We start from the raw sequence: 27557 nt of genomic DNA on the forward strand, positions 1-27557 counted from the left end.
GTAGCTCAGTGATTAATGGCAGTTTATCAAGCACGAAGCTTTGAAAGATCAGGGAGCTCTTGTCTCTTTTCAATCGTCTATTCTCTGCTGCCTGTCATCTGGGTCTTTGAGCTGCAGATGATGTTTGTTGCTTATCATCTTTCACCCTCCTCTCTATCTCTCTCTTTCTCTCCTCTCTTTCATCCTGCATCTTGGAGAGGGTAGGGAGACAGCAGTGAAGAGAGTTCAAGGGTTAATGTCTACCAAAACAACCCTCTCTCTTCCTCGCCCGCTGTGGGAGCCAGACAAGGAAGTTTCTATGGTTACCACCAGTAGGGGACAGTCTCCATGGCAACAGCCTCCTGATTTAAAAAAAGTAATAATATTATTTAACCTTTATTTAACTCGGCAAGTCAGTTAAGAACAAATCCTTATTTACAATGACAGCCTACCCCAGCCAAACCTGGACGAATCTGGGCCAATTTGGTGGTGCCCTATGGGACTCCCAATCACGGCTGGATGTGATGCAGCCTGGATTTGAACAATGTACTGCAGTAACGCCTCTTGCACTGAGATGCAGTGTCTTAGACCACTGCAACACTCGGGAGCCTGATAAACTCCTTGTGCAGAGGTGGAGGGTGGAAACAGTTTTGAACCAGGAAAGCAGGATGGGTTGGGTCCCTTATGTCTGACAGACACAACTTCAAAGGTTCAAAGGACTGTCAGAGTTCTAACACACACACACCTTTCTTTGTCCTGGTGTCATTGTCAATGAGTCCTCCACCGATCAAAGCTATAGTACACTGTCAGGAAAAACTGCTGTCTGAATCCCCACTACAACATATGTTCCAGACACACCGCCAAAGAAACATACACTCACAGACTTCCTGGTCTGCATGCGTGGGAACAACATCTTAGCTCTCCCCAGAGCATTCACAAGGGGGTCCTGGCCGTTCCTAATTTCTGCATTTTGTCTCATTTCAACTTCCTCAGTAAAACAAACAAACATACAAGCGAAGGGGAAAAAAGCATAGCCAGCAGCATTTGGTCTGTAGAGTATTGCGTCACTCCAGTTAATGAATATAGATATGCATTGTGGCAGAATTAACAGACCTCCAGCACTACTAGCAATAGGCTGCTGCACTAACAGGGGTCTCTGGTCTCTCTTCTACCAACCATGATCTACTCATATGTCATCCACAGAAATAAATAAGAGCCCATTTAGTCCCACACAACAACAATGAATAGTAGGACTGTTTTTTTTGAGAATTAATATAAAAAGGCCCTGAACGACTCCAACCCTTTAGCTAACTGCAAAAGAAAAAGAAGAACGAAATTAACCCTGAAAATGGAGAGAGGGATTGTGGAGAAGGGGATTGTGGAGATGAAGGATTGCAGCCTAACCTGAAGTCAAGAGGACTGCTGACCTGAAGCTCTGGAGGACTGGAGTGCAAGAAGCAGGTAGAGTAAGGTTCTGTGAAATGTATATATCAATAGTTGAAACATTTCACTATCGTGTCTGTCTCACTAATTCTCCCACGTCATTCAAACTAATAATAATATGGTTGCTTTTAATTGATGTTAAGAGACTATTTGGCCATTGGGGTGTGAATGTATATTGTAGGGGGTTTGAGTATTTGGGGTTTGAGGGATTGGGTTATAATGTTTCAAGGGGTAAGGGTTTGGGGGTGTCTGTGGTGGGGGTTCTCATGTTGGGGTCAGCCAGCTCTCCAGCCGCAGTGACTTAGAAAGAACAACATCCTGCTGAGAGGAGCAAACAGCGCCGGTCGTACGCACGACCACAGCCATGCAGACGGGGAGATTAATGTCTGTAATAAATTCACTCGGCAGCAACAGCAGCACCAAACCTCGCCGAGAGAAATACAGAGTGTCTGGAGAGTCTGAGAGAGAGATGATGAAAGATGTGAGGACAGGAGGAGGTAACAGGCAGACAATTAAGTGACTGACATAAACTCACATTTGGTCTGGGGAGACGGAGAGGGAGTGGGCAAGGACAGAGTCAGTGTGTGACTGACGGACACTCCAGTATCAGAAAGTGACATAGAGACAAGAACACTTAAACACAATCCGAAGAGAGTGAGTGTGTGTTTGAGCAGCTCTGATGAAGGATGCAATTCACACTATAGATTTGATAAAGATACAGATTTTTCTATGAAGTGTTGCAAGCTGGAGTCAGGGGTAGACATAACACAGTAAATGAAAATCCGGGACCCTCCAATTAGAATGATATGTTACGTTTCATATGGTAGGTATTAATTTGTGGATGTCCATCATCCATTTTGTATGATATTTTCCGAATTACAATTTGTTTTTAGTAACGATAGCTTGGTGGCTAATGCTAGCTAGATGGTTAATGTTAACTAGGGTAGGGTTTAGGGTTAGGGGTTAGGGGTTAAGGGTTAAGGTTAGGGTTAAGGTTAGTGTTAAGGTTAAGGATATGGTTAGGGTTAGGGTTGGCTAACATGCTAAATAGTTGCAAAGCAGCTAAAAAAGTAGTAAGTAGTTGCAAAGTTGCTAATTAGGTAAAGTTGTCCATCATGAAATTCGAACACGAAACCTTTGGGTTGCTAGATATTATTATACACTTACCGATCCATCACAATCAGTTACCCTACTTTAGTTTTTGCCCCTTAAGTAACCTTCTGTCTTATGTAACCATACTAAACGAAACATATCATACTCATTTGAGTGTCCCGGATTTACATGTACTATATTGCGTCTAATCTATGAGATCAGGCTAAGTGTTGTGTATGTCATTTGCACTTACAGAAGGAGTTTCAATATGATGAATGTCAACCTTTGCAGTATTTCCCTGTTCTATTATAGTAGAGCTGGGTAGTGCTGCTGGCTCACAGACCTGGCAGCTACACCTGTCTCACAGGAGGTGCCAGACTAACACCATCTCCCAATGTTGCCCACTCTGCACGAAGCAGGCTGCAGCATAGCACTGTCCGGCTCTGATGACCAACTAACCTTCACGGTCACGTTCACAGCCATACCACACCTCACAACCACACCGCAGAGGTTACCTGTTCCTTCTGCTTGGGTAGACACCGTTTTGTTAAACTCCACTTTGGAAAGAAGTCAAAACAAAGAGAGAATTAAAAGGAGTAATATGTGAAACTACTTCATAGCTGTGAGGAATGAGGCAAAGTGGTGTGTGTGTGTGTGTGTGTGTGTGTGTGTGTGTGTGTGAGTGTGTGTGTGTGTGTGTGTGTGTGTGTGTGTGTGTGTGTGTGTGTGTGTGTGTGTGTGTGTGTGTGTGTGTGTGTGTGTGTGTGTGTGCCTGCGTGTGTGTAGTGTGAGAGAGAAAGAAAGAGACAGCTAGATGTGAGGTGAATGTGTGTTTTTGTGTGTATGCCCCTGTGAGGTGCGTGTGTGTCCCGCTGCAGGCTATGTGCCAGGGGCATGGCTGTAGCTGGATAGTCATAAGAGCCAGGGCACAGTGAATGGGGCACAGTGAACGGGGCACAGGGGAGGTATTAAAAGAGCTGGTTAGACCAAACAAAATGACTGCTGATGCTATCTTGGCCGCAGTGGCCAGAGAGACTGGTCTAATGAGGAGCCCAGAGACTGCAGGGGTGAAGAGTTAACCACGTTTAATCTGAGTCTCTGTTCTATGTTCTCGGTTCTCTTTTCTCTCTCTCGCTCATATGCACAACAGTCTACTCTATAGAAAACACTAAATGCATTCTCAGTGTTTCTTCATGGACATAAATAATTTGGTTATAGATGTCAATCTGCCTCCTACCAACAAGCGCTTCCTTGCCTTGTACTGAGGGAAATGCCCAGACTACACGCCCTGGTTTTGAGGTGCATTGACCTTGCAGAACATGGCAGCGTAGATTATAATGCTGTTTAAGTAATAGCAAACACGTTTAGCGTGCTGATCCCTTGTCACTATTTTGGAATACTTCTAATGTCAAAAAGGCGCCGACATGCACATACGAACTCCAATATTTCAGAGAAGAGACACGCTCCTATTTCCCGGAATTAATACTTTATCATCACACACAAACAAACATGTTACAGGTTGATAACGCATCTGAAATATTGTATGCAATTTAAATATGCTTTAGACCAACAACGGGACATGTTGCAGAGCTGTTGTAAAGCACAAATGGTGTGTGAAGACATTGTTAATAGCTTTCGCCGGCATTAAGTCTTGCTTGGGCTGGCGCGCTCTGAGTGGAAGGCGCTCTCTGCTGGAGAAACACAACACACACAGACAAAGCTGTTACAGTCAAGCAAGGGGACCAGCGTTGTTAAACATGCTTTCGTTTACAGCCGATTATAGGCAGTGCATTTTCAACACAGTATCCTCATCCTTACCCAAAAATGCATGTTCACACGAGAATATAGTCTGATGGGGCCAAGTTAAGCAAGCCAGCGCGTACCCAGGCCAGGCTATTTGGAGAATGGGTCAATCATGCTAAACTTTAGGGGGAAGGCTGTTACTCAAATTTCAATTATTACCCTCTGAAACGTTGTACCCATGTAGCCTACCCCCGCGACCAATACAGTTTGATTTGATTGGAAAAATAAGCATATGAAAGCTAAACGTGCAGTTACGGTTACATTCCGTGATTTCCAAGCAAACAGCAATATGTAAGCAATGATATTTATCGAGCGTTTTATCATTGCAGGTTGTTTCCCACGACCACGGGATCAGTTACAGGGAGGATGAAGTTCTTCATGGATCCCACAGAGAAAACGTATGGTGCTATGGATTCATCGATACATGTAGAACGTTAGATGGAGGTTTGACAGGTGATGGCTATGCTTCAGTGTATGCCCAGCCCTTTGGAATGTGGAATAAGTGGGTTGCAATCATGAAGCTTTGTGTGTCTGAAGCCTAGCCTTTACAGAAACGAAATATTAACCTACATCTCTTTTGAATAATACTGCCTCGGCCTCGCAAACCCGAAAACGTAGGCTAACTATGTTGTTTAATATTAATGGAATTAATACCTTGCATTTAAGTACAAAGGCTAATCAGTCGACTTGGCCGGTGACTATTTCATCGCTGTGTGCAGTTCTAAAATGACTCTCTGTATGCCGCTGTGTAGCACCAGGCACGAGCTGCTTCGAATGAATTGCGCACGCGCTGCTCTTTCCCTCCCTCCCGAGCTCTCTATCCCTTCAGTGTACTAACAGTAGGTCCATACAATGGGATCCCAGCACTTGTTAACGATATGGTATTAACACATGGGTATGGGTATCTTTATAGCAGCCAAACTAAATTGAGATGAGGATTGACAGGTTTGGGACTTTCGTGTCGTTTTGTTGATATGCATGCTCTTAGAATGGTGTGATTCCATTGTATTTATTTTTTGCTAACCAACCACCTCTGTCGCCTCATAAAGTAAAGGAGCCCTAACTGTAAGAGTAGCAGCATGGTAAGTTGTTTTTTAGTTTCCAACTCGTAACACTATTTGTATAGAGAGACTCGAGAGACGAGAAGATTGAGAGTGTCGGTCCCTAGTGGTCGCTGTCCATGGTGCTGAAACATACTGGCTGTGACCTACGGCTATTGATTGCTCTATACGCTTACAATGGCCTCGTTTCCTCAACATAGAAGCCTACAGGATATACTATGAGTAAGTATACGTAAATATTTCCTATATCAAATATATTTAACAGTGCAATGTAATTGAGTATGCGTCATTTCTGAAGGTTGCTCTAAGTGTCGCTGTTGACTAGCTGAGGTTGAATATACTGTATACACCTCTCCTCCCACTGCTGACGTAGTTACAGCTCAGGGTTTGCCACTAATGCAGAAAACCGTGGAAATGGTCAGATTGCGCATTCTCTTGGTTTATTTTTTGTTGTAATTTTTATCAAACCATATCTCAGCCTGTGGAATCGTTATACTTCGATCGATCTAAATATAAGGGGATTTCTTCACCGCATTCTAACGATGGGAAACAAAGGAATCTCGGTGACAGGTCTGGTCTGGGGCTTTGCTTTCTTTCTTCTACCGCTGCACTCCGCATATGGAGACGTGAGCTATTCTTTTCCAGAGGAGATGAAACGAGGATCTGTTATTGGAAATATAGCCAAGGATCTCGGGCTGGAGGCGAGGATACTGTCCGCTCGTAAGGCCCGTATTGATACCGAAGGGAACCAAAAACGGTACTGTGACATTAATCTGACTACCGGGGATTTGATTGTTGCGGAGAGAATTGACAGAGAGGGGCTTTGTGGCAAGAAGGCTTCGTGCGTTTTAAAACAGGAACTTGTATTGGAGAATCCTTTGGAGGTGCAACGTATTAGCCTTCATGTTCAAGATATAAATGATAACGCACCGCAATTTAAGAAAGAGGTGATTAAAATTGAAATAGCAGAATTGTCCGTCAAAGGAGCTCGCTTTTTATTAGATGAGGCTCGTGATGCGGATATAGGACAGAACACGGTTCAAAGCTATACACTTGAAGGGAATAACCATTTCATTTTGAATGTCAATACAAAAAGTGGTGGACGGAAAAATGCCGATTTAGTCTTAGACAAAGAGCTAGACCGTGAACAACAGCAGGAATTTAAATTATTACTCACATCTGTGGATGGAGGTTCTCCGCAGAGATCAGGTACTGTACTCATACACGTCACTGTACTGGATGCTAACGATAACGTCCCAGTGTTTAGCCAGGCCGTCTATAAAGCCAGTCTGCCTGAAAACTCTCCTGTGGATACTCTTGTAATTACAGTGAGCGCCAGTGATTTAGACGAGGGACCCAATGGCGAAGTTATGTATGATTTTGACCATGTTTCAGATGAAAATAACATTGTATTTTCTCTGGATCATAAAACAGGAGAACTAAGAGTTATTGGGTCTCTGGATTATGAAGATGAGTCATCATATGAAATGCAGATCAGCGCAAAGGACGGTTTAGGATTAGCATCTTCCTCTACGTTGATAATAGAAATCACAGATATTAATGACAACGCCCCTGTGATATATCTACAATCTCTGACTAACCCCATACCTGAGAACGTGTCTCCTGGTACAGAGGTGGGCATCATTAACGTGCAGGATAGAGACTCTGAGAATAACCGACAGGTCCGCTGCTCCATTCAGCAAAACCTTCCCTTTAAACTGGTGCCATCCATCAAAAACTACTATTCTCTGGTGACCACGGGTGAACTGGACCGAGAACTAGTGTCTGATTACAACATCACAATCACTGCCACCGACGAGGGCTCTCCACCTCTGTCCTCCTCTAAAAGTGTTCAGTTATCTGTAGCTGACGTCAACGACAACCCACCTGTGTTTGAGGAACAGTCCTATAAAGCCCACGTGACTGAAAATAACAAACCCGGTGTGTCTGTGTGTACCGTTACAGCACGAGACCCAGACTGGAGACAGAACGGGACAGTGATTTATTCTATCTTACCTGGCGAGGTGTCCTCGTTTTTATCCGTTAATGGAGACACGGGGGTGATCCACGCTGTGAGGTCGTTTGATTATGAGCAGTTCAGGAGTTTTAAAGTCCACGTGGTGGCCAGAGACAACGGTTCTCCTCCGCTCAGCAGCAACGTCACGGTCAGTGTGTTCATAACGGATGTGAATGACAACTCTCCTCAGATACTATACCCCGCCCCGGAGGGGAAATCCTTCATGACCGAGCTGGTCCCCAAAGCTGCGCACGGGGGTTCTCTGGTTTCCAAGGTGATTGCGGTGGACTCGGACTCCGGCCAGAACGCCTGGCTGTCCTATCATATAGTCAAATCCACTGATCCGGGACTTTTCACTATTGGTCTCCATAGCGGAGAGATCAGGACACAGCGGGACATTTCTGAATCTGACAGCATGAAACAGAACCTCATTGTGTCAGTGAAAGATAACGGACAGCCCTCTCTCTCTGCCACCTGTACAATTTATTTAGTGATTTCTGATAACTTGGCTGAAGTGCCAAAACTGAAAGATATCTCTTATGATGAAAACAATTCCAAACTCACCTCTTATCTGATCATCGCGCTGGTGTCCGTCTCCACCTTTTTCCTCACCTTCATTATTGTCATCCTGGCGGTGAGGTTTTGCCGCAGGAGAAAGCCCAGACTGTTGTTTGATGGAGCGGTCGCCATCCCCAGCGCGTATCTCCCTCCCAATTACGCAGAGGTGGATGGCGCAGGAACTCTCCGCAGCACATACAATTATGACGCATACCTGACCACGGGATCGCGCACAAGTGACTTCAAGTTCGTCACATCTTACAATGACAACACACTACCCGCGGACCAGACTCTGAGAAAAATTACTACAGACTTTGCTGATGATCTTGGAGATTCCGATGTGTCCCCAAAGGTAGGACTTTACCGTTAATGGACTTGGCACTAATTAGGCTCTGTATCAGTGGCGTTTTTTGCATGTATATCTTGGTGGGGTTAGCTCTCCATTTTTTAAATTCATGCCAGCAAAGTCACTGCACAACACAACACTAAACCATACATGAATTGCACTATAATGGTGACAAAAAGGTGCCCACAAACTTTCAGGGCCTAAATAAAGCTGTCCCAACAGCAGAGCTTTCTTTTCAGCACCATGTTGTGAATCCTTACCACTGCTACATCAGTAGAGCCTTGTCTGGCAGCGAAAGAGTATATTCAGCCTCATTTGCTGCGTTAATAAAAACATACCTGATATGGCTGACTTGCTTAAATACATTTGATTTCTACTGACAATTGAGCTGTACAAACTATGGCATAATGGAACGATGTGTGTGAATGAGGCAATCCGTCATTTCGATGAAGACATGAATGAGCGAGCTAAGACGGACGTAGTCAATTTAAGTATTTGTTCAGTGCTTTTGAAATGTACAGCGACAGAAGTCAGAACATGGGCCATTCTTACAGTATTCTCCCTGTACACCAAGTCAGAATCATAGGACAAATAAACGGGGCATGTAAGCAGACAATGAAAGCTCTTACAATATTCAATGTTGACATTTCTCTAAAACAGGCTATTGCCTACATGTGCACCACCAAGTCAGATGAGGGGAAAGGGACCAAATTATTAAGGTGAGGCACAGGGCAACAAACAGCTTACTACTTAACAAACACTTAGTATTACCTTCTTAGTTACAGTATACATATCTGCCTGGCATATTAAACAATCCCTGGCATATTACATAATCCCTGGCATATTACATAATCCCTGGCATATTACATACTATATTACATCATTTATGTAGCAGCATACAATACATATTTGGACTCATAGTTGTGCTGTGCTAACTTGAACAGGTAGGTGGCGCGGCAGTCCTTCTTGTGGGCACATTTTGTCATCAAATTTTGTCATAAAAGTCCAAATCAAAAATCAAATCAAATTTTATTTGTCACATACACATGGTTAGCAGATGTTAATGCGAGTGTAGCGAAATGCTTGTGCTTCTAGTTCCGACAATGCAGTAATAACGAACAAGTAATCTAACTAACAATTCCAAAAAAACTACTGTCTTATACACAGTGTAAGGGGATAAAGAATATGTACATAAGGATATATGAATGAGTGATGGTACAGAGCAGCATAGGCAAGATACGGTAAATGATATCGAGTACAGTATATACATATGAGATGAGTATGTAAACCAAGTGGCATAGTTAAAGTGGCTAGTGATACATGTATTACATAAGGATGCAGTCAATGATATAGAGTACAGTATCTACGTATGCATATGAGATGAATAATGTAGGGTAAGTAACATTATATAAGGTAGCATTGTTTAAAGTGGCTAGTGATATATTTACATAATTTCCCATCAATTCCCATTATTAAAGTGGCTGGAATAGAGTCAGTGTCATTGACAGTGTGTTGGCAGTAGCCACTCAATGTTAGTGGTGGCTGTTTAACAGTCTGATGGCCTTGAGATAGAAGCTGTTTTTCAGTCTCTCGGTCCCAGCTTTGATGCACCTGTACTGACCTCGCCTTCTGGATGACAGCGGGGTGAACAGGCAGTGGCTCGGGTGGTTGATGTCCTTGATGATCTTTATGGCCTTCCTGTAGCATCGGGTGGTGTAGGTGTCCTGGAGGGCAGGTAGTTTGCCCCCGGTGATGCGTTGTGCAGACCTCACTACCCTCTGGAGAGCCTTACGGTTGAGGGCGGTGCAGTTGCCATACCAGGCGGTGATACAGCCCGCCAGGATGCTCTCGATTGTGCATCTGTAGAAGTTTGTGAGTGCTTTTGGTGACAAGCCGAATTTCTTCAGCCTCCTGAGGTTGAAGAGGCGCTGCTGCGCCTTCCTCACGATGCTGTCTGTGTGATTGGACCAATTCAGTTTGTCTGTGATGTGTATGCCGAGGAACTTAAAACTTGCTACCCTCTCCACTACTGTTCCATCGATGTGGATGGGGGGGTGTTCCCTCTGCTGTTTCCTGAAGTCCACAATCATCTCCTTAGTTTTGTTGACGTTGAGTGTGAGGTTATTTTCCTGACACCACACTCCGAGGGGCCTCACCTCCTCCCTGTAGGCCATCTCGTCGTTGTTGGTAATCAAGCCTACCACTGTTGTGTCGTCCGCAAACTTGATGATTGAGTTGGAGGCGTGCGTGGCCACGCAGTCGTGGGTGAACAGGGAGTACAGGAGAGGGCTCAGAACGCACCCTTGTGGGGCCCCAGTGTTGAGGATCAGCGGGGAGGAGATGTTGTTGCCTACCCTCACCAACTGGGGGCGGCCCGTCAGGAAGTCCAGTACCCAGTTGCACAGGGCGGGGTCGAGACCCAGGGTCTCGAGCTTGATGATGAGCTTGGAGGGTACTATGGTGTTGAATGCCGAGCTGTAGTCGATGAACAGCATTCTCACATAGGTATTCCTCTTGTCCAGATGGGTTAGGGCAGTGTGCAGTGTGGTTGAGATTGCATCGTCTGGAGTGGGTCTAGGGTGTCAGGTAGGGTGGAGGTGATATGGTCCTTGACTAGTCTCTCAAAGCACTTCATGATGACGGATGTGAGTGCTACGGGGCGGTAGTCGTTTAGCTCAGTTACCTTAGCTTTCTTGGGAACAGGAACAATGGTGGCCCTCTTGAAGCATGTGGGAACAGCAGACTGGTATAGGGATTGATTGAATATGTCCGTAAACACACCGGCCAGCTGGTCTGCGCATGCTCTGAGGGCGCGGCTGGGGATGCCGTCTGGGCCTGCAGCCTTGCGAGGGTTAACACGTTTAAATGTCTTACTCACTTCGGCTGCAGTGAAGGAGAGACCGCATGTTTTCGTTGCAGGCCGTGTCAGTGGCACTGTATTGTCCTCAAAGCGGGCAAAAAAGTTATTTAGTCTGCCTGGGAGCAAGACATCCTGGTCCGTGACTGGGCTGGCATTCCCTGGATTTATGCTGCTTTCAAGACAACTGAGAACTCTAAAAAACAAGGTTGAATCACGTCAGTGAGGATCGGGTTGGAGCTCTAGAAAGAGGCCTGAGTTACCCGACTTGGAATTGTGAGTTGGATGATCGTTCAAAACAATTTCCCAGTTCTGAGTTTCCAGTTGTTTGAACGTGGCTGAGGTCATGCTGGCATGACAGCATCGCCAATGTATTTATCCTTTTCTGTCCCATTGTGTTGCGTGTTAATGTTTATCCTTGGAGAAGAGACCATTAAAACCAGACATGGTCCACACACTTTCTCCACCGAATAGCAGGCAGGACATAGGGATTTGTTTTTTTCAATGCTTGCAGTTAGCCACTGATATCTTCCAAACAACTCATTGTTGAATTTGCAATTTCCAACTTGTTGTGTAATGTTTATGTCTAATGGCCGATGAGCACTGATGCGTTTTATCAAGAATTGATCTTCCTATGACAAGGATTGAAAAGGATTTGCCAGTAGATTGTCAACGTGAATCATGATAGTGACTGCCTGTGTAGTTTGCTAGCTAAGATTTTGAAAGTATGATGTTGACATGATCACTTCAATCAAAGCTATGGTAGATATAATGTGATTTGACGTAATTTTATCTGTGGCCAATGACTTTCTGCCTTCTTGGTTGGGCACTTCTAATGTAAATTAGAATTGTAAAAAAGGCAGCAACCAAGGGGTCTTGAACTTTCAAGCTCTCTCTGTAGATTTTGCAGTGAGGGAGTGTCCCCATGAGTGACAGAACACTGAGCCAATAATGGCGTAACTAGAGAAGATTACCAACCCCTACGCTTTGTGTTCCTCGCTGGCTGCCCCTCCACCACAGAAAGCAATGAGCTAGGCTGAAACACCTGCATTTTGGAGCAGCCTTACTCAACAAAGCGAAAAAGAGACGTTGGCTGCATTTCAAACTGAAAATAGACAGCCCTCAGAACTAAACCCTCAACCCTTGAATTACGTTTTACATCGTCAAATCTGAGTGTACCTTAAATGTCCCTTGCCCAAGCAAGGGAGAGTGATGATCAAAGAGGCAACGTCCTTGGTGGACAGTGAGCTGAGAGGGTAAATATAACTTTCTTGGAGCCCATGTTTGTATGCAGCTTTATTAACTCAATAAAAGGGTTTACATTGTTTGCAAACTGAAATGTGACAAGTATTAATGAAGAAATAACATGGTTGAGAGAATGTCAAGAGTGTGCAAAACTGTCATCAAGGCAAAGGGTGACTACTTTGAGTAATCTCAAATATAAAACATATTATGATTTGTTTAACACTTTTTTGGTTACACCATGATTCCATATGTGTTATTTCCTAGTTTTGATGTCCTCACTATTATTCTACAATGTAGAAAATAGTAAAACATTAAGAAAAACCTTTGAGTGAGTAGGTGTGTCCAAACTTTTGTCTGGTACTGTATATACAGTAATTACTTTTTGGGCTAAACAGCTGGAGCTCAAAACAGGTGGGGCTTTTCCCTGAATGACGGGGCGCCGCTGCTCTGTAGCAGGTTTTACACTTGTAGTCAAAGTATTTTGTGGCCACAATTTCAAAACTGTTTTTTTTTTTTGTGATTCATGATGAAAACACTGTTTCCACAGGTCTCCTATATGTAGATTTGCATTCATTATCTGTCCCATGTTTGTATTTTCAAATATGATGTAAGTGTTTTATTTTCTGCTTTGAAACAACCCTCCTCATTTCAAGGCAGACATCCCAGATGATATTATGTTCTTCGCATTGTGTTTGGGTACGTTTGGTTTGGGACTGATAAACAAAAATAAATTCTCCCTCATAGCCTACCGCCCAGTTTTAATATTACAGAGAGCATTTTATAGCCTGGTTCTCTGCGGAACCGTTGATTGTATGTACCCTCATAAGGCTAAAGAACAATGTGTAGACAGCACAATGTTGAGAAAAGTACAGAACTGTATCGGAGTGTCGCTGTCCATTGTGTTGAAACGCTCGTGTTTGTTTTGTAAAGCCCGTAGCTGTCACGCCCTGGTCTTAGTATTTTGTGTTTATATATTTATTTGGTCAGGCCAGGGTGTGACATGGGGTTATGTTGTGTTGTGGTATTGGGGGTTTTAGTAGGTATTGGGATTGTGGCTGAGTAGGGGTGTCTAGCATAGTCTATGGCTGCCTGAGGTTCTCAATCAGAGTCAGGTGATTCTCGTTGTCTCTGATTGGGAACCATATTTAGGTAGCCTGGGTTTCACTGTGTGTTTGTGGGTGATTGTTCCTGTCTTTGTGTTTGCACCAGATAGGGCTGTTTTGGTTTTCATTATTTCATTTCGTTAGTTTTGTAGTTTCTGTATGTATAGGTTTTCCTGCATTAATATATATCATGAATCATCATCACGCTGCATTTTGGTCCGATCCTTGTTCTACCTCTTCGTCAGAGGAGGAGATAGAAGAGAGCCGTTACAGTAGCGTCTATTATTTTTGATTGACAGTAGGCCTATCACTTACAGTTGAACACAGATGTTTACATACACTTAGGTTGGAGTCATTAAAACTCGTTTTTCAACCACTCCGCAAATTTCTTGATAATAACAAACTATAGTTTTGGCATGTCAGTTAGGATATCTACATTGTGCATGACACAAGTCATTTTTACAACAATTGTTTACAGACAGATAATTTCACTTATAATTCACTGTATCACAATTCCAGTGGGTCAGAAGTTTACATACACTAAGTTGACTGTGCCTTTAAACAGCTTGGAAAATTCCAGCAATTGACGTCATGGCTTTAGAAGCGTCTGATAGCTCATTTACATCATTTGAGTCAATTGGAGGTGTACCTGTGGATGTATTTCAAGGCCTACCTTCAAACTCTGTGCTCTTTGCTTGACATAATGGGAAAATCAAAAGAAATCAGCCAAGACCTCAGAAAAATAATTGTAGACCTCCACAAGTCTGGTTCATCCTTGGGAGCAATTTCCAAATGCCTGAAGGTACCACGTTCATCTGTACAAACAATAGTATGCAAGTATAAACACCATGGGACCACGCAGCTGTCATACCGCTCAGGAAGGTGACGCGCTCTGTCTTCTAGAGATGAACGTACGTTGGTGCGAAAAGTGCAAATCAATCCCAGAACAACAGCAAAAGACCTTGTGAAGATGCTGGAGGAAACGTTTACAAAAGTATCTATATCCACAGTTAAACAAGTCCTATATCGACATAACCTGAAAGGCCGCTCAGCAAGGAAGAAGCCACTGCTCCAAAACCGCCATAAAAAAGCCAGACTACAGTTTGCAACTGCACATGGGGACAAAGATCGTACTTTTTAGAGAAATTTCCTCTGGTCTGATGAAACAAAAATATAACTGTTTGGCCATAATGACCATCTTTATGTTTGGAGGAAGAAGGGGGAGGCTTGCAAGCCGAAGAACACCATCCCAACCGTGAAGCACGGGGGTGGCAGCATTGTGTTGTGGGGGTGCTTTGCTGCAGGAGGGACTGGTGCTCTTCACAAAATAGATTGCATCATGAGGAAAGAAAATTATGTGGATACATTGATGCAACATCTCAAGACATCAGTCAGGAAGTTAAAGCTTGGTCGCAAATGGGTCTTCCAAATGGACAATGACCCCAAGCATACTTCCAAAGTTGTGGCAAAATGGCTTGAGGACAACAAAGTCAAGGTATTGGAGTGGCCATCACAAAGCCCTGACCTCAATCCTAAAGAAGATTTGTGTGCAGAACTGAAAAAGTGTGTACGAGCAAGGAGGCCTTCAAACCTGACTCAGTTACACCAGCTCTGTCAGGAGGAATGTGCCAAAATTCACCCAACTTATTGTGGGAAGCTTGTGGAAGGCTACCTGAAACATTTGACCCAAGTGAATCATTTTAAAGACAATTCTACCAAATGCTAATTGACGGTATGTCAACTTCTGACCCACTGGGAATGTGATGAAAGGAATAAAAGCTGAAATAAATCATTCTCTCTACTATTATTCTACCATGTCACATTCTTAAAATAATGTGGTGATCCTAACTGACCTAAGACTGGGACTTTTTACTAGGATTAAATGTCAGGAATTGTGAAAAACCGAGTTTAAATATATTTGGCTAAGGTGTACTGTATGTAAACTTCTGACTTCAGCTATATCTTCCTTGACAGTTCTACTCACTGGCTTTGTGCATTTCACCAATGAGTGACAGATGAGAGACAGAAGGACCCTGCACCTCTTCAGACTTTATAGGCCTAGCAACCATTTGGTAAATAGTAGTTCATTTCAACCTGGCATATACTTCACTGGAGAGTGCGAATGGTTTTAGGGAAATGAGTGATTGTGGTTTTATGTTGTTTCCTGTGCCTATTTGGTTATGCTAGGGGCATACATCATGTTTCCAATGTTTACCTACTACTTTTAAATGTATTTAGCGCAATGTCAGCGTGTATGTGTACACTATGTGTAATTTTGGACGGGTACTCACAGTGTCGCTGTTCACTAGCGGAGGTACAGTATATGTAGCTCTTCACCCATTGCTGTTTTCATTGACAAAGCTCTGATGCCGTTTCACTGCAGATAACAGTTGAGGTAGATGCACATATTCTTTGTTGATAATATAGGGAATTTTCATGGTTTTGTCGAATAATTTTTAATTACATCGATCTGTCTAACTGTTAGGTGGTTATTTGACGTTTTTAATCTAAGGATGGGAAACAAAGGATTTTCGGTGACAGGCCTGGTCTGCAGCGTTGCTTTCTTTCTTCTACCGCTGCACTCCGCATATGGAGACGTGAGCTATTCTTTTCCGGAGGAGATGAAACGCGGATCTGTTATTGGAAATATAGCCAAGGACCTCGGGCTGGAGGCGAGCAGACTATCCGCTCGTAAGGCCCGTATTGATAGCGAAGGGAACCGCAAACGGTATTGTGACATTAATCTGAGTAACGGAGATTTAAATGCTGCCGAAAGGTTTGACAGAGATGGGCTTTGTGGCAAGAAGGCTTCGTGCGTTTTAAACCAGGAACTTATATTGGAGAATCCTTTGGAGCTTCATCGCATTACTCTTCATGTTCAAGATATTAATGACAATTCGCCACAATTTAATGATGACATGATAGATATAGAGATAAGGGAATCCGCGGAGAAAGGTTCTCGTTTTTTATTAGGAGAGGCTCATGACGCGGACATAGGGAAGAACTCAGTTCAAATATACACTCTAGAAAATAATGACAAATTTGTGTTGTCCGTTGAGAGTAACAATGTTGAGCTTGTTCTAGATGAAAAGCTTGACCGTGAAGTACAGCAGGATATTAAATTATTGCTTACAGCGATGGACGGAGGCTCTCCGAAGAGATCAGGTACTGTAGTCATACATGTCACTGTACTGGATGCTAATGATAACGCCCCAGTGTTTAACCAGGCCGTCTATAAAGCCAGTCTGCCTGAAAACTCTGCTTTAGATACTGTAGCTGTTACAGTGAGTGCTGCGGATGCAGATGAGGGAGTTAATGGAGAGGTGACATATGATTTCGATCACATTTCAGATGATGATAAAAAAGTATTTTCTATAGACCGTAAGGGAGGAATAATTAAAGTTATCGGTTCTGTTGACTTTGAAGAGGTTCCGTCCTTTGAGCTGCGCGTGAAAGCGAAGGACGGTTTAGGTTTAGCATCATATGCCAAAGTGATAATAGAAATTACTGATGTTAATGACAACGCTCCTGTGATATATCTCAAATCTCTGAATAGCCCCATACCTGAGAACGCGTCACCTGGTACAGAGGTGGGCATCATTAACGTGCAGGATAGAGACTCTGAGAATAACCGACAGGTCCGCTGCTCCATTCTGCAAAACGTTCCCTTTAAACTGGTGCCATCCATCAAAAACTACTATTCTCTGGTGACCACGGGCGAACTGGACCGGGAACTAGTGTCTGATTACAACATTACAATCACTGCCACCGACGAGGGCTCTCCACCTCTGTCCTCCTCTAAAAGTGTTCAGTTATCTGTAGCTGACGTCAACGACAACCCACCTGTGTTTGAGGAACAGTCCTATAAAGCCCACGTGACTGAAAATAACAAACCCGGTAACTCCGTGTGTTCCGTTACTGCACGGGACCCAGACTGGAGACAGAACGGCACAGTGATTTATTCTCTCTTACCTGGTGAGGTGAACGGTGTCCCGGTGTCCTCGTTTTTATCCGTTAATGGAGACACGGGGGTGATCCACGCTGTGAGGTCGTTTGATTATGAACAGTTCAGGAGTTTTAAAGTCCACGTGGTGGCCAGAGACAACGGTTCTCCTCCGCTCAGCAGCAACGTCACAGTTAGTGTGTTCATAACGGATGTGAATGACAACTCTCCTCAGATACTGTACCCCGCCCCGGAGGGGATCTCCTTCATGACCGAGCTGGTCCCCAAAGCTGCGCACGGGGGCTCTCTGGTTTCAAAGGTGATAGCTGTGGACGCAGACTCCGGTCAGAACGCCTGGCTATCCTATCACATACTCAAATCCACAGATCCGGGACTTTTCACTATTGGTCTCCACAGTGGAGAGATCAGGACACAGCGGGACATTTCTGAATCTGACAGCATGAAACAGAACCTCATTGTGTCAGTGAAAGATAACGGACAGCCCTCGCTCTCTGCCACCTGTACCATGTATTTAGTGATTTCTGATAACTTGGCTGAAGTGCCAGAACTGAAAGATATCTCGTATGATGAGAGCAATTCCAAACTCACCTCTTATCTGATCATCGCGCTGGTGTCTGTCTCCACCTTTTTCCTCACCTTCATTATTGTCATCCTGGCCGTAAGGTTTTGCCGCAGGAGAAAGCCTAGACTGTTGTTTGACGGAGCGGTCGCCATCCCCAGTGCGTATCTCCCTCCCAACTACGCAGAGGTGGATGGCGCAGGAACTGTCCGCAGTACTTACAATTATGACGCATACCTGACGACGGGTTCGCGAACAAGTGACTTCAAGTTCCTCACATCGTACAACGAAAACACACTGCCCGCGGACCAGACTCTGAGAAAAACTCCAACCGACTTTTCTGAAGATCCTGACGACTCGGAAGAGTCCCCAGAGGTAGGCTTTTAATGCAAATAATAACATAACGGAATTGTTTTTTTTAGTCTTATATGATAGGTTGGGGCTATGTTATTTAAAAATTGCAGCTAATCTGCTTTGTGTAATATTTTTGTTGTTGTTGGAGAAACCACTTTTCGTCGTTAACCCAGCTTGTCTATTAAGGAAATTATTTATACTTCAGTTTCATTCAATTTGAAATGTTTTAGATTATTATTTCAGTCCCGTCGCAATTTAATTGCAAAATCCCGAGGTGCGATTATATGTGGTTTGCTAGAGTTGTAACATCGTATATGCTCTTTTTGTAATTGATAGAATCGGTGGATTTTTCAGATAATAGACTTCAGTCGCTTCTCGGTTTTCTGATTAGGGTTGTACTGACAATGAATTGCTATTGTGTGTTTTGCACTGGAGGAGTGAAAACCTGTTTGGAAAGAGGCTCGAAAATAGAACTACCGTATTTTGAGAGATAATAATTTATTAGACATTTTACAGGATGAAATCTCTTGAGATGCACCTTCTCGGTTTAAAGAATGTCCAAATAAAAAAACGACCCCCCCCCCAAAAAAAAAAAACAACAATACTTATAATATGGCAACTACGGTCTAATAATGCTAACAATTAGATACAAATAATAATAAAAGGTCAATTCTGAGCATAAAAAAAGTTGTTATACACCTACTAATGGGCCTCCAACAAATACAAATAAATGATGCAACTAATAACACTAAGTTGGCTGCCTATAATATATACATAATTACAAATATCGTCACGTGTTGACGTTTCTCCTAGTTAAAAACACAAACAGTTTGTTCTTAACATTGGAACAAGGGCTATCTTAACTTCACTGTGTGATTTTAATGCCCTGATTTCTATAAGTAAATGATTCCAGCCAGTTGGGCATTTGTATTTATTAGTAACAGAGTGAGGGGAGAAACGTCGTGAGACCGTCTGAAGAGCAACGAGAGCCCTCGCACTGTCACTGTCCATGGTGCTGAAATGTCTAAAATCCTATTTAAACCAGTTGGCTTTAATATTGATCGCTGTTTGACCTTCATATTCTTATTCCTTCCTCTGCTATGTTTTTTTCTATAGCAGTTATGAGTTTGCTCTGGCTGAGAACCAGCATCGGATATATTGCATTGTTGCCTCTCTTGCAGATGTGTTGTATTTTATATTCATAGTATACCTGATCTTAACTGATGAAAAAAGAGTGGGGGTGATTTTAATAATTTATGTTTGTATGGTTTAATATCCTTTAGTTTTCTGTGTTTCTCTTTCGTTTTCCAATAGTTAATTGACCAAATAAACTTACTTAAGCGTATTTATAACCATCTGCCAGAAAAACATTAAGAAATATGTAAGTAAATAATGTCATTTCTGTTGAGTACGCACAGTGTCGCTGTTCACCAGGTGTGTTTGGATAGATCCAGTTCTCCACCCACTGGTGTTGTAACAAGACTCGGGTGTCATTCTGCAGAAAATATTGGACGCGGTTAGATTGCTTGAACATTTTGAGGATATTATTTTCCTCAAGCTGAATATTTTTGTGGAATACTATTTGTTCACATTGTATTATCAAGGCCATATTGTGTTTTGACGTTTTTAATCCCAGGATGGGGCACAAAGGAATCTCGGTGACAGGTCTGGTCTGCAGCGTTGCTTTCTTTCTTCTACCGCTGCACTCGGCCTATGGAGATGTGAGCTATTCTTTTCCGGAGGAGATGAAACGCGGATCTGTTATTGGAAATATAGCCAATGATCTCGGGCTTGTGGCGAGCAGACTGTCCGCTCGTAAGGCCCGTATTGATACCGATGGGAACCACGAACGGTATTGTGACATTAATCTGAATACGGGAGATTTGACTATAGCTGAAAGGATTGACAGAGATGGGCTTTGTGGCAAGAAGGCTTCGTGCGTATTAAAACAGGAACTTGTGCTTGAAGATCCGTTGGAGCTTCACCGTATTAGTCTTCATGTCCAAGATATAAATGATAATTCCCCACAGTTTAAAAAGAATATTATCAAAATTGAAATTAGTGAATCAGCAGTCAAAGGCGTTCGTTTTTCTCTAGATGAAGCCCATGATGCTGATATAGGACAGAATACGGTTCAGAGCTATACACTACAAAGAAATGAACATTTTCTTTTGAATGTCAAAGCCAAAAGTGGTGGACGCAAATACAGCGAGTTAGTGTTAGACAAAGAGCTAGACCGCGAGGGGCACCATGAAATCAAGATATTACTGACAGCGATGGACGGAGGCTCTCCGCAGAGATCAGGTACTGTAGTCATACACGTCACTGTACTGGATGCTAACGATAATGCCCCAGTGTTTAGCCAGGCCGTCTATAAAGCCAGTCTGCCTGAAAACTCCCCTTTAGATACTGTAGTGGTTACAGTGAGTGCTGCGGATGCAGATGAGGGATTGAATGGTGAAGTTACTTATGAATTTGATGACGTTTCAGATGAAAATAGCAATGTATTTTCTCTTGATCATGAGACTGGAAGAATTACAGTTGTTGGTCCAATAGATTATGAAAAGGAGTCTTCATATGAAATGCAGATCAGCGCAAAGGACGGTTTAGGGTTAGCATCCTACTCTACATTGATAATAGAAGTCACTGATGTTAATGACAACGCCCCTGTGATATATCTACAATCTCTGACTAACTCCATACCTGAGAACGTGTCTCCTGGTACAGAGGTGGGCATCATTAACGTGCAGGATAGAGACTCTGAGAATAACCGACAGGTCCGCTGCTCCATTCAGCAAAACGTTCCCTTTAAGCTGGTGCCATCCATCAAAAACTACTATTCTCTGGTGACCACGGGCGAACTGGACCGAGAACTAGTGTCTGATTACAACATTACAATCACTGCCACCGACGAGGGCTCTCCACCTCTGTCCTCCTCTAAAAGTGTTCAGTTATCTGTAGCTGACGTCAACGACAACCCACCTGTGTTTGAGGAACAGTCCTATAAAGCCCACGTGACTGAAAATAACAAACCCGGTTCCTCCGTGTGTTCCGTTACTGCACGGGACCCAGACTGGAGACAGAACGGAACAGTGATTTATTCTCTCTTACCTGGTGAGGTGAACGGTGTCCCGGTGTCCTCGTTTTTATCAGTTAATGGAGACACGGGGGTGATCCACGCTGTGAGATCGTTTGATTACGAGCAGTTTAGGAGTTTTAAAGTCCAGGTGGTGGCCAGAGACAACGGTTCTCCTCCGCTCAGCAGCAACGTCACTGTCAGTGTGTTCATAACGGATGTGAATGACAACTCTCCTCAGATACTATACCCCGCCCCGGAGGGGAACTCCTTCATGACCGAGCTGGTCCCCAAAGCTGCGCACGGGGGCTCTCTGGTTTCCAAGGTGATAGCGGTGGACGCGGACTCCGGTCAGAACGCATGGCTGTCCTATCATATAGTCAAATCCACTGATCCGGGACTTTTCACTATAGGTCTCCACAGCGGAGAGATCAGGACAAAGCGGGACATGTCTGAATCTGACAGCATGAAACAGAACCTCATTGTGTCAGTGAAAGATAACGGACAGCCCTCTCTCTCTGCCACCTGTACAATTTATTTAGTCATTTCTGATAACTTGGCTGAAGTGCCAGAACTGAAAGATGTATCTTATGATGAGAGCAATTCCAAACTCACCTCTTATCTGATCATCGCGCTGGTGTCTGTCTCCACCTTTTTCCTCACCTTCATCATTGTCATCCTGTCCGTGAGGTTTTGCCGCAGGAGAAAGCCCAGACTGTTGTTTGATGGAGCGGTCGCCATCCCCAGCGCGTATCTCCCTCCCAATTACGCAGAGGTGGATGGCGCAGGAACTCTCCGCAGCACTTACAATTATGATGCATACCTGACGACGGGATCGCGCACAAGTGACTTCAAGTTCGTCACATCTTACAGTGACAACACGCTGCCTGCAGACCAGACTCTGAGGAAAACTCCAAATGACTTTACTGAAGATCTTGAAGACTCCGAAGGGTCACCAGAGGTAGGACTTTATTGTAAACTAAAATATACTATTGGTTTTATGTTTTATTAAATTGAGGCTATACTTTTCCATACATGTTCAGGTGTCATGCTTAGCAAAACAATTAAAGCGTCAATTAGAGCAAAATCCTTTGTCCTATAGAAAATCACACTTTTCACAGCAATACATTAATTTTCCAATGTTTGTCTACATTATCAGTCTGTATTTGCAACAGAAAGAGACAGATGGTTGTTAAATGTGTTTTACAGAATAGCTTACATTCTATAGATTTCACTCCATTTTGGGTAAAATGCTGAAAAATGCTTTTATTCATTGTAATTGGAAGTCTCTTGTGGAAATGATTGTATTATACTCCATTTTCTTTTTACAGTAATAGTTTATGCCTACTGTAGATTACAATTTTCAGTTTCAGGCACCAACCTCATGCGGTGGGTAAGACACATGAGGTTCAGACTATTAATTCCTTACCCTGAATAGATTTGCCCCTGATCATGGATCTAAGATTGTACCCAATCCCAATGTTAACTCCATCTCCTTCTCTCTCTCTCTCTCTTTGTCTCTCTCTCTAAGTATTTGTTTTTTTCTTGGTCTGTTTTTCCCTGTAGTCACTGAACATTTGGAAGTCTTTGTTAAGTGCAAGTGATTTTAAACACCAATTATTCATATATATTTGTTTGGTGTGCTGTAATATGAAAATGCATTACCTAGCAGCCAACCTGCTTCCACCAATCCCATGGAATTACACTAAAATACTGTAAAATACAAACCCGCCTCCCCTCAATTAATTAATTAATCCCAGTATTAAAATATTTACTGTAAAACATTTACAATTACAGTATTCGCCTGGCAACTCTGCTGATAATATCCTTCTGTACATTTACAGGGAAAAGTTTGACAGTGTATAGGCAGGTTGATAGGCTCCAGGTTTGATGTCATTTGTAAAGTCTCCAGTTAAATGATTGATTTGACCCACTCAGTTGAAGTGAGAAATATTGAGGTGTTGATATATAATCTGAGTTGTGATGGCGTTAGTTTATTTATTTAACTAGGCAAGTCAGTTAAGAACAAATTCTTATTCGCTATGACGGCCAACCCCGGCCAAACCCTAACCTGGACGACGCTGGGCCAATTGAGCGCCGCCCTATGTGACTCCCAATCACGGCCAGTTGGGATGCAGCCTGGAAACAAACCAGGGTCTGTAGTGACACCTTTATCACTGAGATGCAGTGCCTTAAGACCTCTGCGCCACTCAGGAGTGAGTTTGCTCCTACAGTGATTACAGTCACCTCCAAAATTATTGACAGCCTTGATAAAGATGAGCAACGAAGACTGCATGAAATAAATAATACAAATATAGAGCTATTGTGTGCAAAATTATATTCATTTATACTCCCATAAATGCTCAGAGAAAGAGATTGTGTGTAACAAGTAAAAAATAAAATCTCAAAAAGATTGGTGTCAATATTTTTGCCAGCGCCATGATTCTCGTGAATAAATCAAACTAAATTTAAATCTGCATTAACATTCTACTTTAAAAAAAAGTTGATCTCATCTTCATAAACTGTATTGTGGCCTTCCATGGCTTCCTGTTTCCCTTGGGTATAAAAAGGAGTTAACACACATGTCAAGTCCTTTGTCATCCATCACCAGGGGGAAAGGCAACAAACTCACAAATGAAGAGAGAGACAAATCGTTGTTGACTTTCATATATCAGTAATTAGGTCTAAAAAAACACTACTGGAAAACCAAATATACCACTTATCCATATTACGGCAATAATTGAAAAATTTAAAACCAACTGAATTGGTTGTAGACTTGCCTGGAAGAGGATGCAAGTGTATCTTGTCCCCACGCACAGTGAGGAAGATGGTTCGGGGGAAAAGAAAAGTCACATCTTGGGGTCACCAAGTCTCCAAATCTACAATTAGATGCCACTTCTATGCCAATGGGCTATTTGGAAGGGTTGCCATAGAAAGCCCTTATTGAGGGCAATAAACAAATGTAAAAGCGTGGAGTTTGCTAAACGGCATTGGCACTTGGATTGGCACCAGATGCTATGGTCAGAAGAGATGCAAAATAGAGCTCTTTGGCCACGCACACCAGTTTGGCTCGAAAGAAGGATGCAATGCAGAAAAAAACCTCATACCTACTATAAGGTATCTTGCAAATACCAGGACATTTTAGCCAAAAACCTGGTTGCCTCTGCTAGGAAGCTGAAACTCGGCCGCAGGTGGATCTTCCAGCAAGACAATGACCCTAAGCACACATCAAAATCCACAAAGAAATGGTTAATTGACCATAAAGTCAACATTTTGCAATGGTCATCTCAGTCTTCGGACTTGAACCCCATTGAAAACCTGTGGTATGAATTGAAGAGGAAAGCACTATAAGAGCAGATCTAAGGATATCGAGGATCTTGAAATATTCTGTAGAGAGGAATGGTCTAAGATTCCTCCCAATGTGTTCTCAAATCTCATATTTTTTATTTTATAGAAAAGGCTAAGATACCGTTATCACTGCAAGGGGAGGCTGCAAAAAGTATTGAAAACAGGGCTGCCAATTATTTTTACAACTAATGTTTTGAGATTTTTGTATTACTTGTTATACAAAATGTTTATTTGTGTACAATATTATAAGTCAGTATTTTAATGATTTATTTTATACAATATGTATTGCTCATCTTTATCACGTACACGCAGCACCGTTTTGAGGTTTCAGGAAATGGGATGATAAAAGAGTTTTGCTCTGTTTACTAGATTTCTATTTTTTTTGCTCCATGGGAAGAGGTTAAAAAAGATTGATACTGTCTTTGTATAAGTGGTTTGGGTGACTGAAGTGCAACGTGAGGTTTCAATGTGTTGCTGTCCATGGTGCTGAACATGCAGAAAATCCCATTTCTGTTGATTATGCCTATTTAATTATGTCCGTGTGCATGTGTACTCACTGTCTCGCTGTTCACCAGCTGTGTTTGAATAGATCCAGTTCTCCACCCACTGCTTTTGGGTGCCATTTAGCTGTAGACAATCATCTAACTACATGCACATTTTGGGTAAATGATTTACATAGTATTTGTTTACACGGCAGTATCTAGGGCTTTATGATGTTCGACCCTTTTAATCCCAAAATTGGGCACAATTCTCCGAGGTCCCCAGAAGTAGGCTTGAACTGTGTTAGTAGCCTTATAACTCTAGAGGCTGTCTAGCAGGTGTTTCACATTTAACAGATTTGACAATATCTAAAGTGTTTTTGTGATACATGGTGAAAGCACTATTTCCACAGGACTAGTATATTTAGAATTTCATCTGTCCCGTGATCATATTTTCCAATGCATTTTAGCTCCACAGATGATTAATGTGTTTTACGTCATGCTTTGAAATCAAACATACTAATTTCAAGGCAGTATTCGCAAATTATATTATTTTGTTCGATTTGTGATTGACTAAATTTGGTTTGGGAATGATAAATAAACTGGATTTTTCGTGGGATACTGCACAATTTTAGTGTTACAGAGATTGTGTTGCATATTTATTTTTTCTTTATTTTACCTTTATTTTACCAGGTAGATTGACTGAGAACATATTCTATTCTGGAGAATAGTTACGGGGGGGGGGCTGAGCCAATTGGAAGCAGGGGATGATTAGGTGTCCCACCCGAAAGACAGCACCCAAAAAATATAGCTGGTTCTATTTGGAATAGTTTGATATAGGTCTTGTTGGAAGGCATTTCAAAAGAGCCAAACATTGTGCTTTTTAGACAATGATGAGAAGCGTTAGAGCCTTTTTCTGCACTTTAATGGAGTTCCGCTGTCCATGCAGTGTTTCTGAAAATACTGGTTGATTTTCTAAAGGCATTAGCGCCTTTTATTCTAGTTTAACAGCAGGGCTAGCCTATTACTTTCCTTCCTTTGGCGTGTTTTATTCTAGTTTGACAGCAGAGCTAGCCTATTACTTTCCTTCCTTTAGCGTGTTTTATTCTAGTTTGACAGCAGAGCTAGCCTATTACTTTCCTTCCTTTAGCGTGTTTTATTCTAGTTTAACAGCAGGGCTAGCCTATTACTTTCCTTCCTTTAGCGTGTTTTATTCTAGTTTAACAGCAGAGCTAGCCTATTACTTTCCTTCCTTTAGCGTGTTTTATTCTAGTTTAACAGCAGGGCTAGCCTATTACTTTCCTTTCTTTAGCGTGTTTTATTCTAGTTTGACAGCAGGGCTAGCCTATTACTTTCCTTCCTTTAGCGTGTTTTATTCTAGTTTGACAGCAGGGGTAGCCTATTACTTTCCTTCCTTTGGCGTGTTTTATTCTAGTTTGACAGCAGAGCTAGCCTATTACTTTCCTTCCTTAAGCGTGTTTTATTCTAGTTTGACAGCAGGGCTAGCCTATTACTTTCCTTCCTTTAGCGTGTTTTATTCTAGTTTAACAGCAGAGCTAGCCTATTACTTTCCTTCCTTAAGCGTGTTTTATTCTAGTTTAACAGCAGAGCTAGTTTATTACTTTCCTTTAGCGTGTTTTATTCTAGTTTGACAGCAGGGCTAGCCTATTACTTTCCTTTAGCGTGTTTTATTCTAGTTTGACAGCAGGGCTAGCCTATTACTTTCCTTTAGCGTGTTTTATTCTAGTTTGACAGCAGGGCTAGCCTATTACTTTCCTTTAGCGTGTTTTATTCTAGTTTGACAGCAGAGCTAGCCTATTACTTTCCTTCCTTTAGCGTGTTTTATTCTAGTTTGACAGCAGAGCTAGCCTATTACTTTCCTTCCTTTAGCGTGTTTTATTCTAGTTTGACAGCAGAGCTAGCCTATTACTTTCCTTCCTTTAGCGTGTTTTATTCCAGTTTGACAGCAGGGCTAGCCTATTACTTTCCTTTAGCATGTTTTATTCTAGTTTGACAGCGGAGCTAGCCTATTACTTTCCTTTGGCGTGTTTTATTCTAGTTTGACAGCAGGGCTAGCCTATTACTTTCCTTCCTTTAGCGTGTTTTATTCTAGTTTGACAGCAAGGCTAGCCTATTACTTTCCTTTAGCGTGTTTTATTCTAGTTTGACAGCAGGGCTAGCCTATTACTTTCCTTTAGCGTGTTTTATTCTAGTTTGACAGCAGGGCTAGCCTATTACTTTCCTTCCTTTTGACAGCAGGGCTAGCCTTTACT

The 27557-nt window shown here is 42.6% G+C and overlaps 1 protein-coding gene across 3 annotated transcripts in view; it reads left to right on the forward strand.

Moving 5' to 3' along the window:
• Nucleotides 1-5788: 5788 nt before the first annotated feature.
• Nucleotides 5789-27557, forward strand: part of LOC112242181 (protocadherin gamma-C5-like) — a 238377-nt gene continuing 216608 nt past the window's right edge. The window contains exon 1 of one of the 3 annotated variants that reach the window (XM_024429130.2): nucleotides 5789-8305. In XM_024429130.2, the coding sequence (XP_024284898.2) occupies nucleotides 5921-8305 (2385 nt within the window). In that variant the 5' untranslated portion in view covers nucleotides 5789-5920. Of the gene's footprint in view, nucleotides 8306-15921; nucleotides 18403-19887; nucleotides 22419-27557 lie in introns of those variants that run through there. The other 2 variants (XM_042325797.1, XM_042325792.1) reach the window with 2 other exon arrangements.

The sequence above is a fragment of the Oncorhynchus tshawytscha genome, linkage group LG08, assembly GCF_018296145.1.
Source record: "Oncorhynchus tshawytscha isolate Ot180627B linkage group LG08, Otsh_v2.0, whole genome shotgun sequence".
Lineage (NCBI taxonomy): Eukaryota > Metazoa > Chordata > Actinopteri > Salmoniformes > Salmonidae > Oncorhynchus > Oncorhynchus tshawytscha.